At 36.1% G+C, this 19,474-nt stretch overlaps 1 protein-coding gene across 1 annotated transcript in view; it reads right to left on the bottom strand.

The window, feature by feature from the left end:
- The window catches only part of LOC120530667 (low-density lipoprotein receptor-related protein 1B-like), a 1,848,048-nt gene that overhangs the window by 326,401 nt on the left and 1,502,173 nt on the right, over positions 1-19,474 (bottom strand). The window contains exons 54-58 of the mRNA XM_039755091.1: positions 16,366-16,488; positions 10,070-10,210; positions 7,015-7,202; positions 4,423-4,606; positions 4,102-4,187 (exon numbers count right to left, since the gene is read on the bottom strand). Coding sequence (XP_039611025.1) covers positions 4,102-4,187; positions 4,423-4,606; positions 7,015-7,202; positions 10,070-10,210; positions 16,366-16,488 — 722 coding nt within the window. The remainder of the gene's footprint in view (positions 1-4,101; positions 4,188-4,422; positions 4,607-7,014; positions 7,203-10,069; positions 10,211-16,365; positions 16,489-19,474) is intronic.

The raw sequence follows: 19,474 nt of genomic DNA, 5'->3' as shown, positions 1-19,474 counted from the left end.
ATTTCTTTCCCCATTTCAAGGACCACTAAATACTCCACAATGACAAAATGAAAACAGGATTGTGAAAGTTTTTGCAAATTTAACAAAAATGAATAACTACAATATTACATTGGCACATTTATTCATATCCCTTACTCAGTACTTCATTGAAGCACCTTTGGCAATAATGACAGCCTGGGTCTTCTTGGGTATGACACGACAAGCTTTACACACCTGGATTTTTTGATTTTCTGTCATTCCTCCCTGCAGATCATCTCCAGCTCTGTTAGGTTGCATGGAGTCCTTTGGTGGACAGATATTTTCAGGTCTCCTGGAGACGTTCGACTGGGCTAAAGTCCAGGCTCTGGCTGGGCATCTCAATGACATTCCCAGATTTGACCATAAGCCATTCTTTGTTGACTTCACTTTGTGCTCTGGGTCATTGTCATGTTGGAATGTGAACTGTTGGCGCCTTCTGAAATCCAGAGCACTCTGGAGGGGATTTTCATTAAGGATATCTCTGCGCTTTGCTCTTTTTAGCTTTCATTTAACCCAGTTTAGTCTCCCACTTCCAGGCGCAGAAAAACAACCCAACAGCATGATGCTGTGACCATCATGCTTTACTGTTGGAACAGTATTGTACAGGTGGTGAGTGGTGCCTAGTTTTTGCCAGACATGATGCTAATCTTAGTTTCATCAGACCAGAGATTCTTGTTTCTCACAGTTAGGGAGTCCTATGTATACCTTTTCACAAACTCACTTGCATGCTTCTTTTACTGAGGAGAGCCTTCTGTCTGGCCACTCTTTGATAAAGCCCAGATCGATGGAGTGTTGCAGTGATGATTGTCATTCTGAAAGTTTCTCCCATCTCCACAGAGGTTCTCCTGAGCTTAGCCAGAGTGATCATCAGGTTTTGGGTCACCTCTCTTACCAAGGTCCTTTTTCACCAACTGCACAGTTTTGCGGGATGGCCAACTCCAGGGAGAGTCATGATTGTTCCAAACCTTTCCCATTTAAGAATTATGGAGGCCACTGCGCTCTTGGGAACCTTGAATGTTGCAGCAATTTTTACAGTCTTCCCTGGATCTGTGTTTCAAGACAACTATGTCTCTAAGCTCAATAGGTACTTCAGGCGATCTCATGGCTTGGTTTTTGCTCTGATGTTCAATGTCATGTGTGGAACCTTTTTGTAGGTAGGTGTGCATCTTTCCTAATCAAATGCAGTCAACTGGACTGACCACAAGTGGACTCCAAACAATCAAAATAATCCAATCAATAGAATGGGATGCACTTGAGCCAAATTTCAAGTATCATAGCATGTGTTTTGAATATTTGTGCCAATGTGATATTTCACCTTTTTATTTTGAATACATTTGGAAAAATGTATAAAATCCTGTTTTCGCTTTATAATTTTGGAGTATATGTTGTTATAAATGAATAAAAAGGTACATATTACATTTGCGTCAGACAATAAGATTTATTTACACACAAGCTTAGTCAACCTACTGATTATGACTGCTCATATTTGAAAAACCAAAGATGAATTTCTATAAAGCTAAAAGAGACACAAGTGAAAATGAAATAGAAAGCACATTAAATGCTAATAACATAATAAATGAAAGGACATACTCAAAAAGAAAACTAAAATATTCAGTAATGTTAGCATTGTATGGTGGTGCTATGAGTAGCACTTCTGCCTCACAGATCCATTGTACTGGGTTTGAATTCTGGGCATGCTCTGTGTCCATGTGGTGCAGAGTTTGCATTTTCTTCCTTTGTTTGCATGAGGTTTCCTCTGAGTACAGTGGGTTTGCTCTCACATCCTCAATGACATAGAGATTAGGCTGACTAGTGATTTTAAATTGACCCTGTTTGAAGGTGTGTGTGTGCATGGGTGGTCTCTGTGATGGATCGCAGTCCTGTACTGGGCTCTTTCCTGCCTTGAGACCAGTACTGCTGTCGTAGGCTTTGGTCCCTCCACAGCACTAAACCTTAACTTCACAACTAATATCTCAATGTTTATTTTTTGTTTTTATTTTATTTATGTATTGAACCGATGTGAAGGTCAGGTTGACTAATATCATTAAAAGGGCTGAACAAGTTAGGGGCAATTATAGATATCTGTAAGATAGCCTGCTGAGTATAAACAAAGAAAAGCTAAATTACATATGTTATATCCTTCTTTCCTTCTATGTTTATGAATAAAGGAAACTGACAGATTGCTGTTCTTTTGCAGAAGTTAATTAATCTGGCTCATTAAATCTCCTGCCAACTATTCCTGGAAAAATATGGATTCTTCTTTTGTTTGTTTCCAGTATCTTGTTTTTGTTTTCAAATCTTGCAAAACGAGGATGTTTATTCTTCTGGGATTCATTCTTTACTTCAATTACCTGCAAATTGCTGTTCAGGTTGAAGGCTGTCTAAAGCTATTTCCTGAGGTGATGATTGGTTAGACTTTTTGATCGTCTGTAAAACTGTTTACCAGCTGTGTTCACTTCAGAAGGAAGAGGGGATGACATTTCATACTCATATACCAAAGTATTCACATTTCTACCTTAGAAGGCAGAAAATAATTTAGCACATAAAACTGGATAAGATATTATATTTACAATTACAGTGTTCCAGAGGGTCTAGGATCAAAATTCTGAAGGGCAAAGGACTGATAAAGCAATTGGCAGAGCATGCCAAAGAGCAGAAAACTCACAGTTCAGACAAGGGCAATTACTTAACTGTAAGTGTTCATCCTGTAAAAAAAGATAGACAGCTTTTGTTGGCACAAGGATCAATGCAGGCACTGTACATACCTGCTAGGTTCAATGAAGTGCAAAGGAAAGACAAACACTTTACAAACCTTTCGGGATGGAAAACAGTTTATTTCCATTTTCTAATGATTTTAGAAACTAAGGATTAAAGAAGAAGTACATCTTTTAAATGTAGGAAACCATGCATTTTAAAGTTTGGTGTTTGGATTCTAATCACTTAACTTTTTTTAAGCCACTGGTATGATGTTACAGATCTAGATTCAATTTGTGAATATCTACTTGATAGTTAGTGATGCTACTTTCCAGCTTCATAGTGCAAGCACTATTTCTGTGGAGCCAGAATATTTTCTGCATGATAGGGTGGGGCGGCACAGTGGCGCAGTGGTAGCGCTGCTGCCTTGCAGTTAGGAGATCTGGGTTTGCTTCCTGGGTCCTCCCTGCATGGAGTTTGCATGTTCTCCCCGTGTCTGCTTGGGTTTCCTCCGGGTGCTTCGGTTTCCTCCCACAGTCCAAAGACATACAGGCAAGGTGCATTGGCAATCCTAAATTGTCCCTAGTGTGTTCTTGGTGTGTGTGTGTGTGTGTGCCCTGTGGTGGGCTGGCACCCTGCCCGGGATTTGTTCCTACATTACGCCCTGTGTTGGTTGGGATTGGCTCCAGCAGACCCCACTGACACTGTGTTAGTGTGTGTTAGGATATAGCATGTTGGACGATGACTGACTGATAGAGTTTTACTCAGAGCAATATAGATTTCTGCCACCATCACAGACAGATTGACTGAGTGTGAATAGTTGTAAGCATGGCTGTGCTGTATAATGGACTATCATTTCAACTACAGCTGGCTCCTGCGTGGTTCACTAAAGGTGGAGAAATATACCCCATCTCCCCACGCCTCCTTAATGTGATTAAATGTGAGTATATAGAAGGACAGAAATGCATGAAATTCCTGTCTTAAGATATCTACCAAGAGTCAGCTGGAACATCAATAATTATTTACCTATGGGAACTGTTCAAAAAGTCACCTACTCTTTAACTGTCCTCATCTCTATATTTTAAAATGGTTATGTATACTATTAATAACACAAAATCATTTGGATCATTTTTGAACAGCAGGTTTCTTGAGTTATGAGGCAGCAGTGTTACTCGCTGTGAACCTACTAATTGCTTGTTTCATCTTAAATCTAAAGGCTATCAGCTAAACTACCCAACGTGTCTTTTTTAATATCCTTCTTTAGTAATGCCAATGTTGTAAAGTGTCAGAATTAAATATGAAACATGAAGTGCAATTCTGCTAGTTAATTCATATCCTGTAGATTTCTATACAAAAACACTGTATGATTTTAGTAAAAATAAATCATACCTGCTTTAGTAAAGTATAATTGGATCCATCAACACTTATTTTCCTTATTTCATGTTGATCAGCTAGTATTAGAAAAGGCTCTTCACCTGAACTCAAATTGAAAAAGAGTATTATAATAAAAGTAATGCTTTATATAAAATGACAATAAAATAAATTGAGTGAACAGCTGAAGTGAAGCACAAAATTTAAATAGATTAAAATATTAACAAGTTAAGTTCATTTTAAATGTATCTTGTCTTCCACTCAATACAACTTTCTTACAGAGTAAGGCAGTAAACACAATGTTTCAGCTTTCATAAATGTAGAAATTCAATATAATACCTGTAACTGTCTTGCAGCTATTAGGGTTGCTAGCCGAAGCTTCATATCCCTCTGCACAAAGACACTTGTATGAGCCAAATAAATTGAGACATAGCTGACTACAGGGAAAGCCAGATGAACATTCATTAATGTCAACACACGTTTTCCCATCATCCTTCAGTTGGAACCCTGGCCAGCATTTACACTGAAAAAGTGAAAGAGAATTACATTTGAAATGGTTAGTGAAAAGAAATAATGGTGCATATATTATTTAAAAGATTACAGCAGGAGTATTGGGTTATTAATTTTTGATGGTATTCTGAAACAATTTTAACTAATTTAAACATAGTAAACTGGGGTCTTAAATATTTATCAAAAACAATTTATTGTTGCATTTACAACCGTTCATTTCCAAAATACCATCAGATGAGCAGGAACTGACAGGCTAAATTTCATGCTGTTCAGTATCAGAATTTAACAATTTCTTTTTTAATTTTTCTTATCCCATTAAAGTATAAAGATGTTTTTTTTTTCTTATCATGTAGTTATACCCTTTCTTGGAATCATTTTCTTATTTTAATGAATGAACAGTAATTTTAAAAGTAAGAAAATGCAGGAAGTTAAATGTCTACTTTAAGTTACTATCTCTGAAGAAAGCAAAAGGTTTTTATATTCAGTTGGAATATGGTTAACTTATAAAATTAGATGTTATCTTCTTAGTTCCAATAACTATTTTTTTATCATATTATAAATACTCTTAACTTGGCAATATCGTAATGAGAGAGAGAGGGGTTGGGAGCATGCGCTCCAGATTGGGACCTGAGTGCAGCCGTGCATCACACTGGAACAGTGTGGAGTTTTTCTTACGGTAGCAGGAGTGCCAATCCAGCTACCAGCCCCCATGTTTTTCCTGTAAGTTGGAGGACCTGCTTGCAAGGCTGGATGCAGATTAATGTCATACCCAGGACAAAGCAATTTCAGTTTAAGGACTTTACTCAAGGGCCCAACGGAGTAGAGTCACTTCTGGTGTTTACGGGATTCGAACCGACAACCTTCTGATTGCTGGTGCAGATCCCTAGCCTCAGAGCCACCACTGTGCCCAATATCAAGATGAAACCTAATTTAACTGTAACATCACTTTATTATGCCATGCTTACCAGTATTTATTTTCTGTTTAACTAAAGTAAACAATTTTGTGAGTGAGGCAAACATAAATTAAATACTTAAAAAAAAAGCAGCAAGAAATTGGCATTTGCATTAATGCAACTTACAGTGCAAACAGAACAATGTAAATCAGACAGCACACTAAAGAAAACAGCAACATAGAGCAGTAATGTATGGTTACAATACTTGTGCACTATATTCTTAAAATAAAAAGTCTCAGCCCATTTATTTCCTAAACCAAGAAGTTCTCAGCTTGAAAATATAATCACCAGTCATTTATAGTACATGTGTCTAATGAAAGGGAAGTGCTCTTACTTTTGCTTTATAACGACAAATACAAGGGATAACATAAAAGAGAAAAAATTGCATTAATATTTTAATGAGCAAAAAAAAAAAGTTTTTTTCCTGGTAATATTGCCTGCATCTCTAATACAGTAGATAACAAGAACAACTCAATGTTGGAAAGCAATTATTGACTAAATGACTTTGTAATGAAAAGGCAGAATAAAGGCTTTAATGTAAACTGTCATCACTGAATAACATTACTATGCTGACATATTATTTTGAACACAACTAGTTTCAGTAGATAAAAGAAATTTAATAGCTTTTCCAATGAAATCATTCATGTCATTAAAAACTGCCTATAGTTAAATTTGCATTAGCAAAGGCATGCTTGTGTTCAGATTATCTGCTGACTTTAGATGCAAAAATCATTACAAATTATATATGGACATGGTATTCATAAAGTCCCTAAAGTCCTACTGTCTAGAACACTACTTAGTAGGTTATTCCATGTGTATGGTTCTCTATGTAAAGAAAAAAAAACAATGTTTGTGTAAAATTTACCCTTAACAAGTTGCCAACTGTGTCCCTGTGTTCTTGGTGAACTCATACTAAAGCAACACCCTGATCCACTGTACTAATTCCTTTCATAATTTTAAACACTTCAATCATGTCCCCTCTTAATCTTCTTTTGCTTAAACTGAAAAGTCCCAACTCTTTTAATCTTTCTTCAGAATTCATCCCCTGTAGCCCTGGAATGAGCCTAGTTGCTCTTCTCTGGACATTTTCTAGCGCTGATATGTCCTTTTTGTAGCCTGGAGACCAAAACTGTACACAGTACTCAAGATGAGGCCTCACCAGTGCATTATAAAGATTAAGCAGAACCTCCTGTGACTTGTACTCCGCACATCGTGCTATATAACCTAACATTCTGTTTGCCTTCTTAATGGCTTCTGGACACTGTCTGGAAGTTGATAGTGTAGAGTACATGTCTCCTAAATTCTTTTCATAAGGTGTACTCTCGATTTTCAGACCTCCCATTGTACATTCATACTTAACATTTACTTACATTCTACTTATGGTACACGCAAACATGTCAAAACCTTGCACAAACTGTAAAAAGGGATGCATTTTTTATTCTTTATTTTTGTTTTGTTTTTTACAAACCTTGTATCCCACTGGCAGATCCTGGCATTCCTGGGAGCAGCCACTGAGTTTTCGGTTTAAACATTCATTCACATTGCAGCTTCTTTCGTCAGAACCATCACCACAGTCATCTTTACTGTCACAAATATTTCCCAAGGGAATACATCTCCCATTCGCACACATGAAGAAGGAACCATTGCACAAACTTTCTAAAAACAAAAATTATGAGAGAAACTTTAGGAGTAGACCCTATAAACAAATAATGGTATCTGTAAGTCTTTATCAGGAGATGTAAATGTAAATACCACTTCTCTACTGCTTGATATAGACATTATTAACTTAAATACCTATTTGAGATCTTCATGAATAAGGTAGAGTACTCTATCATTTTACATAAGGAGTATTACAGAGTGTTGCTAAAGTAAAATTTAAACCCTCTATAGTTAAAAAAGTAGTAATAATAATAATAATAATTCTAGCACCATACATTGATACTGACACATGTTTTAAAACAATTTTTTATTTGTTTTTATATTCTTTATATGGACTGACCTTGAGACTGACTTGATGTACAGGGTGGGCCATTTATATGGATACACCTTAATAAAATGGGAATGGTTGGTGATATTAACTTCCTGTTTGTGGCACATTAGTATATGTGAGGGGGGAAACTTTTCAAGATGGGTGGTGACCATGGTGGCCATTTAGAAGTCGGCCATTTTGGATTCAACTTTTGTTTTTTCAATAGGAAGAGGGTCATTTGACACATCAAACTTATTGGGAATTTCACAAGAAAAACAATGGTGTGCTTGGTTTTAACGTAACTTTATTCTTTCATGAGTTATTTACAAGTTTCTGACCACTTATAAAATGTGTTCAATGTGCTGCCCATTGTGTTGGATTGTCAATGCAACCCTCTTCTTCCACTCTTTACACACTGATAGCAACACCGCAGGAGAAATGCTAGCACAGGCTTCCAGTATCCGTAGTTTCAGGTGCTGCACATCTCGTATCTTCACAGCATAGACAATTGCCTTCAGATGACCCCAAAGATAAAAGTCTAAGGGGGTCAGATCGGGAGACCTTGGGGGCCATTCAACTGGCCCACGACGATAATCCACTTTCCAGGAAACTGTTCATCTAGGAATGCTCGGACCTGACACCCATAATGTGGTGGTGCACCATCTTGCTGGAAAAACTCAGGGAACGTGCCAGCTTCAGTGCATAAAAAGGGAAACACATTATCATGTAGCAATTTCGCATATTCAGTGGCCTTGAGGTTTCCATTGATGAAGAATGGCCCCACTATCTTTGTACCCCATATACCACACCATACCATCAATTTTTTTGTTCCAACAGTCTTGGAGGGATCTATCCAATGTGGGTTAGTGTCAGACCAATAGCGGTGGTTTTGTTTGTTAACTTCACCATTCACATAAAAGTTTGCCTCATCACTGAACAAAATCTTCAAAATCTTAAACTGAGGGCCCTGTTCCAGTTTTTGTTTTGCCCATTCTGCAAATTCAGTGCGCCGATCTGGGTCATCCTCGTTGAGATGCTGCAGTAGCTGGAGTTTGTAAGGGTGCCATTTGTGAATAGCTAATATCCGCTGAAGGGATGTTCGACTAATACCACTCTCCAGTGACATGCGGCGAGTGCTACGCTGTGGGCTCTTGCTGAATGAAGCTAGGACAGCCACTGATGTTTCTTCATTAGTGACAGTTTTCATGCGTCCACATTTTGGCAAATCCAACACTGAACCAGTTTCACGAAACTTAGCAAGCAGTTTGCTAACTGTAGCATGGGAGATGGGTGTCTCGTAGGGTGTCTTGCATTGAAATCTGCTGCAATGACCCGGTTACTGCGTTCACCAGACATCAACACAATTTCTATCCGCTCCTCACGTGTTAACCTCTGCGACATGTCAATGGCTGTACACAAAGAGAAACTTGTAAATAACTCATGAAAGAATAAAGTTACATTAAAACCAAGCACACCATTGTTTTTCTTGTGAAATTCCCAATAAGTTTGATGTGTCAAATGACCCTCTTCCTATTGAAAAAACAAAAGTTGGATCCAAAATGGCCGACTTCAAAATGGCCACCATGGTCACCACCCATCTTGAAAAGTTTCCCCCCTCACATATACTAATGTGCCACAAACAGGAAGTTAATATCACCAACCATTCCCATTTTATTAAGGTGTATCCATATAAATGGCCCACCCTGTATATTCAGATTTACAATGGTGAGAAAAAGGGTGCAATTTTCTTTCTTTGTGTTAAAACTGATTGTCCATTGAAGCCGACTAATACTGCTACTGGATTAAAGCCTTTCTTCATACACCAGCATAGGGATTGGCATACTATAAATGTTTTTTTTTAATACTCCCTACTTTTGACAATGAGTCTGTTGTTATGTTAAATATTTTATATATATATATATATATATATATATATATATATATATATATATATATATATATATTACATACTAAGTCATTTAATATTATGTTATGTACACCTATTTATCTATCTATCTTTTGGACTGTGGCATACAAAAGTAATAAAGATTATTAAGAAAAACTAATCTTTGGGATCAGAAGTACAGGGTAATGCAAATAAATATGGAACACAGATATGAAGTAAGAATTTACTGTATAATCAGATTTTATGCTATTGTAACAAAAACAATTCATTTTACATCACTGCAATAATACTTAACAATATGTTTCCAAGAATATTATTTATTAGTTCATGGCACTGCATTGCATAATCTCACCCCATGTTAAAAGAAAACAAAACAAAAAAGATCACCTGAACGTCTGCATTAAGTCTTCACAGGTCAGTAAAGGTTTCCAGTTTTACTAAGTACAACAACTCCTGTAATGATTCTATAAACCCCGCACCTTTTCAGTGAAGCCTCCCTAGCATTACTCTTCTGAAAGATAATTCTAGATTTAGAGAAGGTTAGTATTTCTACTTCATCCTAGTAATGATATTATTTAGTCTGCAAAAAACATAATATGCAGCATATCTTTTGGCTGATTTTAAAAATGAGAGAGAATATGGACTTGCCTGCAGCGGAGCACTTTGGATTTAATGGCGCTTCATCAGAATAGTCAGTGCAGTCGGGATCACCATCACATTCCCACTGTGCATTCAATAAACATCTTCCATCAGAGCAACGGAACTCATTGGCACTACATGTTTGATAAACTAAAAAAAGAATGTAATGAATAAATCTTTTAGTCTGAATATATAATGACATTATACTGTAAGTATACAATATACTGTTTATAGTACTTAATTTAAGAAGTAACTTTCCGTAAATCACTTCTAAAAGCAATGGTCTATAAAAATGATCACCCCAATATGAAACATATCAGGAGATCTTTCTCTTCATTTCCAAATTATTTCTTCAAAACCACCACCATCATACCCATCTTGAATAAATCCTCTCTATTGTCCCTCAATCAATATCGCCCTATAGCACTCGCACTTGTTATCGTGAAGTGCTTTGAGAGGCTAGTTTTCAGCCACTTGAAAGCCAGACTTCCCATATCATATGAACCCTCTCCAGTTCACCCAAACACTTTCCATTGAAGATGCAATATCTTTTTATCTGGTCCTGTCCCATCTGGACAAAATCAACACTTCTGCTAGATTTTTCATTGACTTCAGTTCAGATTCCAACACAATCATCCTTCAAAATCTCATAGAAAAGATGGGTCTCTTAGATTTCAACACTTCCCTATACAAACAGATACTGGTCCTTCTTGACAGAGAGACACCAGACAGTCCATGTTGGAAACACCATCTCCATTGAAGGAAGAGTCTTCTTACAGAATGGAGATATGATATTTGGCAAACTAGTGCAAGTCATTGCCAAGACGAAAGAGATTCTTGTTGATTTTGAAAAGGCCCATGCTGTCCACATCCGTCTGCAGATCAAGGGCTCTGCGGTGGCATATGGTCAAGAACACCAAATTCCATGGTGTGCGATTGGGACCTGACATTACTTTGTCAATTAACACAACCTTTATAGCCAAGAAGGTATAGCAGCATGTCCACTTTCTTCAGTGGATGACAAAGGCTAGCCTACCTTCGCCCATTCTCAGCACATTCTACAAGGGCACCATCACGAGTGACCTGATCAGCTTCCTCAATGTCTGATCTGGGTACTGCAGTGTCTATGACCATAATGTCCAACAACAGATAGTGCACATAGCAGAATAGATCATTGAGACCTCTCTACCCTCCATTAAAGACCTCTTTATAAAGTGTAGTATCTGCAAAGTTTATAGCATTGTAAAGGACTCCTCCCACAGACTCTTTGTCCCAATTTAATCTGGCAGAAGACACTATAGCATCTGAACCAGTTCTGTCAGGTTCTGAAATAGCTTATACCACTTGGCTGTCCAGTCTCTGAACTCTGTGCTGCCCCAGGCACTCAGATCTGCTCCAAATAGTTTGTTTACATGCAGTACATTTGTTACACTTGTTACTACTGCTGTTAATATTTCTTGATTTGTTACTGTTTCAAATTATTACTTTCTATTTACTTATTCAACTTATTATTTGTTATTTATTGATTTATTTATCTATTTGTAGTATGGTATAGTTCTTTGCTTCTCTTGCACTTGTCGTATATTTATGCATGTGCTGCACCACGGTCCTGGGGAATGTTATTTCGTGCCACTGTATGTTGCAATAATGTGCTTGAATGGTCTGAAAAAAAGCTACTTGATTTCACTTGATTTTATAGCTAGGGATTTAAGGCTCCATATTTAAATGTATTTCTTTGCCTTACTCTGGCCATAGAACGCTACATCTATCCATTGCAGGCATGATCACAGTTACTCATATTGGACTAGTTTAGAACTAAGACTCAACATATTTGTCTTTGAAAATTATGGGGAAACACCAAAAGGAGAATTTTTAGGCTGCATGCAGACCAAGCAGTGATATGAACCCAGTTCACCTAGAGCTTTGACGTAGCAAATGACACAATGGATCACTGCTTAATAAAAATTATTTCTAATGGCACCTGAACAGCAGACAATAAAATTATTACTGGGTTGGCTGAGTTTAGTGATCTATTTATTGGCTTTTACTAGTTTTAGTGTGAGTGTGCTATAATTTGCTCTTGTACTGTATTTCCTTCAAAACTGAGAAAATATAATAGTCGTCAAGGTTAATAATGTAGTTAAAATTATAACCAGTGCAAAACTATTCTGCAAGACAGCAACTTTAGAAAAGGCATTGTTAACTTGGTTATGGTACTTAAGTATACCATGGGGGATGGCAGCAAGAATGTCATGAATTCATAAATGTTAAATTTCCTTTTAGCCATTCTCATTACATTTCTTATCAGCAAAAGAAAACTTAAAACTTCCAGAGTGACAAATGCTGTATATTGTCAACAGTTACATAGTTTTGCATTTAGAACAAGCAGTGGAAGAACACTGTTGTCATGCTAATAACAAAATCCTCTCCTGAAGCCACAGTATATTCTTTCATTTGACTGATGCATTCTACATTTCTGCATAGAGATCTATCAAGATAAATTTCTTCAGGTATTGTAAAGTATTGTGCCAGGTTTTGAGTCCATTTAATATAAGATCAAGGCACTTGCTAGACATTCCCTATAATATTATTATCAAAACAATAAACTGGTTTTGAATTAAGAATTTCAGAACCAAGTTATGAAAATAAGGGAAGGTTTTGAAAGTTATATATAAGGTAAGAAAAAATATAGAGTTCATTGAAAAATGTATATCAGCATATTATTAAAAAAGTATGAATTCCCCATGCACTCAATGACATTCTGATCCACTATAAGGGTAGACACAATTTACCAACTGCTGTGGTCTCTGCCTATCCATAAATATTGTCGAAGAGTATTGTATAAACTAGAATGAATTTGTATTATGTTTCATTATGATATTGTACAACTGTGCAAACAGGAGAGCTGGAATAATAAGTGTAAAAGTACATTTTTGCAAACCTCAAAAAAAGGGAAAACAATTGAAACACTGGAGTTTGATGTACAACACATACATGATTAAACAAAACAATTACAGTTAATCTCCACAAATGCCATAACTGTAAATATTAGCCCAGTATCGGGAAGACATGACACCATCACATTTTCAGAACATGTTTATTGCATTGCTGTCCAATTTGAACAGTAAATAATTTGGTCCTAATGCTTGCGATTAAAGGAACCAACAATGAAGATTAGGGAAAATAATTAAGAGATTAATCTAAAATATTTGCACTGACATAAAGGTATGAAATAATGTATTTTTAATATAAAAATGAATTAAAAAGTCACAATAGAACATAAACAGCAGAGGCAAATGGTGATGCTGGTGTGAACTGCGAAGTACATTCATGAGAGAAATTCCAAATAATAAACAGCAGCAAATTAGGGAAACACGCAACTATAATATCTGTCCCCATTTATTTAAGTGCAAAAGGCAACATGTAGCAAGAAATAAGAACAGAAACATTAAATGTGACACAATAATGCTGGCAGTAACATAAATATGTTTCCCACTGGTGAGAACAACACAGTCTAACAAAAAACTAGCAAATCAATAAAGTATCACAGCTTTAAAGCACTGCCATCAAATTAAATGAAAGATGTTAGAAAACAGTTGTTTGTTGCAAAGAAACTAATGAAGCAGTGCACAGCTCTTATAATAGTAAAAAAAAATACTCGATAGTTATTAAAAAATATAGCACATGAAGGTGAATTTGAGACAGACAGATTAGTCACAGCAAATAGGCTGCATATCAAGATTTAAGATAAGGTTAATAAAGAAGAATTACAATGTGATTTAATCTTAACCCTTCATATTGTTTTGTAAGGAGCTTTTTTTTTTCCCAGGCAACAAATCTAGGCTTTTTCTATTCTGAAGAAAAAAAAAACAAATTATTTGCAAAGCAAAATAAATATATGTCTGCACATGGAAAGTTTTTATTACAAAATAAACACCATATTGAGATTTTTTATAACCACTTGTGTCGAAATATAGTTTACTGGAATTCATACCGAAATCATATTTTAGAAAAAGCATAGTATATCTTAATGTCCAATATTTTAAATTTTACAGTTTCATTTCAATACGCAATGAATGGCACTGCCTCTTTATTACAAACTATTATATACAATATACTTTTAGCCAGCTAGTGCCTTACAATTTACAATCGTAATTTATTTATATAGTACTATTACCGTGTTCGTTGCAGTTTAGAGAAATTCAGAATCAACGACAGGGTATATCCAACAATGAAAATAAACAATGTTTGCATAAAACACTAAATAAAAATAAATGCAGGAAACACAAATCTTTGAATTAGAATAAGAGACGATAAAACTAAATAAAACTACAAATTATAAAAAAAAACAATGCTACAAGAAAATTCTGAACAAATAACATACTTTGTGATACAAATGCAAATCATCCTGAAAGAAACTGAAACTGAAAGAAGGGTCAGGATATGCGGGTCACTGGAAAGCCTTCCTGAACAAATGAGATTTAAGTTGTTTTGTTAAAAGAATGAATGGAGTCAGCTAATCTAATTCATTTCAGCAGGTCGTCACAAAGTCTGGGTGCTATCCAGCTGAAGGCCCTGTCACTCATAGAGTGCAGGTTAGTGTAGGGCACAGCAAGATTTCCAGAATCAGTGGACCTTACCATTTAGAGCATTGCAGGTTATTAGAAGAATTTTATATTCAATCCTGTAAGACACAGGGAGCCAATGAAGGCGGAGCAGGATGAGTGTTATGTGCTCACTGTTTTGGGTCTGTTTAAGGACTCTTGCAGCAAAGCTTTGAACCAAATAGAGCTGTGATTAAAGATTAGAAGGGGAACCTGCCAGTAGTAGGGAGATACAGTAGACCATGCAGAATGTAATAAAAGCATGGACATGTTTCTCAGTATCAGAAAAGGAGAGGAATATGGATACACTCAGGACATGGAAGTAAGAAAGATTCTTAATGTTGTTTATGTGGGTACAATAAGAAATTCCAGACATCCAATATGACAGTGCAAGATTTCACTCTTGGCAGTGTAGCTGAGTGCTTAATTTACTGTTGTTGAGGTATTTATTTCTTGTAAAACATTGTGCTCTGCCACTTGCCAACAATCATCTCTCTTTGTTTGTTGGTGTGGGTTTTCCTCCAAATACTCTGGACTTACTCCCACATTCCCAAAGACATGTAGGTTGGGTCATCTGGTGAGAAAGTTTGGAATCACGGTGCTGGCTATGAGACTTGAGTGTGCGCCGTATCCTCAGTGGATGAGATTTAGAAAAAGCAGAAATATCAGTTTTAAGGATATGCCATTTAAGACTTGATTCATTCCTAACAGTACACATATTCTCTGCTGAAATGCATATGTTGTACACAAGTGTTTACAATGTATATTAGAATGCATACACTGTATGCTGAAACTCATAAAGTATAGATTGACTTTTTTCCCTCAGACTACATATAGCTTGTATACATTTAATAGTAAACATCTATTGAGTTGACTACTACAAATGAGTTTCCTTAAAACTCCAGTACTGGAAAATAAGTAACAACTGAAAAAATGAGAAGGATGTGAGTTTATGTGCATTGTACTGTAAGCTTCTTCATGCATTATCTCAATAGAGAGAGTATATAATATCAAGAATGATTTATATTCTGCAAGCCTTTTCTTGATTTTCTATTGAGATGTTTGGTGCCATCTTTGTCATGAATATTTTCTGTGGGTTTCTAAAAGTATTTTTGCTCTTGCTTGTGACCCCTGCTCATCTTTTTCTTTCAGGATACCCTATGCATTGCTTTAAATATGTTCTCCCTAGACTTTTTATTGCCATATTTCTTATAAATGCATTGTTTATTTTATTTTACTACATGTTTCATCATACCTTTTGAAATACCCTAGAATGACCATTAATAAATAACCAGATTTGCCAAAACCCATATCCAGCAAAATTGGGTCTGTAACAGGGCTTCCATGCAATGCATGACACACTCAAACAATAACAAGCACTGATAAATTTGGAATCAAAAATCTGTACTACAATGAAAGCCCAAAAAATGGAGAGAACATGCAAAGTCTAAATAAACAGTGAGTGGGTGAGAATTCAGATCAGTCCGCTGGAGTTATGTGGTAGCAGCACTAATGACTGCAGTACTGTGCTACTTTTTGCAGTGACTGGTATGCTCTTGTTAGGTACTGTCCATGGCCTAGCAGAACTAGAAGCTATTAGAGAGTTTGTTTAACTAGCACCCCAAACTAATGTTGTATAATAAAAGCTTTACAATAAATTAAATGATTCAGATCAATGAAATGAGGTTTAACATAACATACCACATTCTGCAGGTTCATCAGAGCCATCTCCACAGTCATTGTCGTGATCACATACAAAATGCAAAGGAATGCATTTTGTATTTTGGCACTTAAATGCATTATCATCACAACGAGTAATTGGTTCTAAGAAAAAGAAAGCAGTTTAAAGTTAATTTAAAACCAAAAAACTTGGCTTTCAATAACAGTTTATAACCTATGACAGTATGAAGCTGACCTACTTTGTGTAATTTCAGTACAGAGGGTTCAAACAGCTTTTCAGGAATGCATTATATTCTCAGACACAATTCCTTCATGAAACAGTACAAACATACATTTCATTGGATGAAATTATACAGTATAGGTAAGTTTTAGTCTTTTGCATATCTAGCGATTCACTGATTTGAATAAAAATTCATCATTTATAGTTATTGTACGCAATACAAATAAGTAATTAAAATATAGCAAATGAAATAAGTAAACTCTACAATTAAGCAATTATAATATACTAGCTGTGTAAGCCCGTGTTGTTAAAAGCTCAGGATCCTAGAAACTATTGAAATTGTCAGAAAAAAATTGAAATGTAGAGATGTCAGGTAATTAAAAGGAACTCTGGGCGTCTCTCTCCTAGGGGGTTTAGTTTTACCAACGTACTCACATTGTTTCTTCAGATGTTTCGTTTTGCTGATGTGCTCGCCTCGCCTGTGCATTAGCAATAGGAGGAAAAGTAAAATGGATACCGTTTTGCCGATGTGCTCGACTCACTTCTGTATTAGCAGCTAAGCGAGTGACTCTTTCTTTGGAGGTTTCATTTTGCCGACGTGCTAGCTTCACTTGTGTATTAGCGGCTAAGCGAGTTTGTTTCCTCGGAGGTGGAGCCCTACTCTGACTCCACTTCTCACTTCTGGACCAGACAGACAGACACACACACTTCCACGGGTAGACGTTTACATATAAGACTAGCTAAAATCTTTTTAGCACATTTTAGACACCCTTCGCTATAAGGTGGACCTGATTCTTTCAGACCTCTAGGGGCACGATTTAATTGTTGGTTTTTTTTTTAATTCATTTATTTAGTCAAATGTATCTAATTAAATGTTTTGAATCAGAAAACACTCAACTCTACAATCAAAAATCTCCCGAAGAAAACAATATTCAAAGCACCCTGTTAAGAGTTTTTGAAATGTACCATTAAAACCGCACTAGGCACTGTGCTGAAAAACACAGGGTTTTTAGTTTAGTCCTCCACCTTTCAAACACTAGTAAATCTTCTGCTTCAATTAGAAAAATATATTTTAATAAGTATACTTTTGATGGTGTTCACTATAGAAAGCCACTATTTAAAATTTGACTTGCTTGTAAATATGTAAATAAAATACTGCAACAAAAATCCCTCACCTCAGCACACTTCCAGGAAGTGGACAGAAGTTATGTTAACATTTCCTTACTGTACCCAAAGGATAGCTGGGCCCCAAGCCTATGTGACATTTTCAGAGAAATGAGGAAGGACAGTGGCAACCATGGGCATCATTGCTTGACTTGGGTGATTCTGAAGTCTTGGCGAACTGATATTTTTCCCATTGACTGAACGACTGTGACTTACATTATTCAAAGGTAAAAGAAGCAGGCAGAGTGCAGAATAATGTTATGGTCAGTTTCTGATAAGCTGTTTACCACGGTGCTGCTGAACAGTAAAGGATGATCCATGTTCATCAAAGGCACGCTCATAGATGTTCTACTGTTGATTGTATTTCTACGCTGAACTCAATGATTCAGGGCTGAAAGGAGTTTGGCACACCATTGTGGGCAGCACATGTCGAACTTAAAGACACATTTCATTCAGTAATTCACCTAACCCTGTGGCAGATATGATTCTTGACAAAGCTTCATGGAAGCTGTTTATAAAGGCACATGAATTTGTGTTAAAATCAGGAAATCAAGCTGGCTTTTTCTGTAAAGTGGATTTAGGCAGGGCTGCATGATTACTACAGACCAGTTCCTGTAAACCTGTACACCATGTAATGGAGCACATAGACCATCAGGGAATGGCTGGAGTGATCTTCAGTAATCAAGTCCTAACCGACCTGGCCTTCACAGGTTCACTAAAGATATGGCACTTCTGGCAAAAATGTTGGATGTGCTAAGGTTGTTACTGTGTTACATGTGGGATGAAACTTTTAAAATAAGTATGCATGTCAGTTGGCAAAAGAAGAACATAGTGAATTAAACCATTTCAAACTTGCTTGCTGTCAGCCTCTTCATTTGTTCAGCTTCGGAGCTTTCAATTCATCTGGGATTATTATATTTAAGTAAAACTTGACTGCAGGTAGTCTCTTTAATAGTAGTGCATCTCAAATGAAGATGAACAGTGCAGGCCAAACACATGTTTAGGTATGGCATACTAAATTGTGACAGATTCATGAACAATAATGATCAAAACTATTGTAGTTTTACTAGCATTAGGCATCATAAAAGAGGAATAATATTTTTGGAAAAAGTATTAAATAGAGGCATTTAGTACCCAAGCTACAAAGGACACACCAAAAGAAAAGAATGCACTGTGCAGTCCACCATAGTGAAAACACCTCTAATTCATCTCGTGATATGTCAGAAATGCTTGCCATTTACAGAGAAAGAAGATTAATAAACATCTTTAATTTTCACATTCATTCCAAAAGCATGTTCTAGGTGCACTTATGAACTTCAATTTCATTCGGTAACTGTGACTTTAAATAAAATAATAAAAAAAAAAATCATTACCATGATTTTCTGTCTAAATTTTAATTAAAAACACTGTTTGGTAATCAGGTTGATACTTGGTCTTCTAAGGCTTTTTCACTGATTGTCATCATTGTAGACAGACTAGAAATTGCCTTTTCCAAAATAGATATATTCAGCCGAGATGGCAAATGCTGAATATAAATGACCTTGGTCATATACATTCAGGAATGTTTTCAGTAATGTTAATACATTTAAATCCTCTTGTATCCATTCAGTCATAAAAAAACGTATTTCTGCAAAACTATAAATGTGAATCTCGTAACTTCAGGATTAGTTTTACATAATATGTAGTACTGAAAACAGTTAATGCATCATATTATGCTATTTGTGTTTATATACTACAGATATATAT

Source organism: Polypterus senegalus, chromosome 6, assembly GCF_016835505.1.
Source record: "Polypterus senegalus isolate Bchr_013 chromosome 6, ASM1683550v1, whole genome shotgun sequence".
NCBI lineage: Eukaryota > Metazoa > Chordata > Cladistia > Polypteriformes > Polypteridae > Polypterus > Polypterus senegalus.
This window is presented reverse-complemented; position numbering and strand designations above follow the sequence as displayed.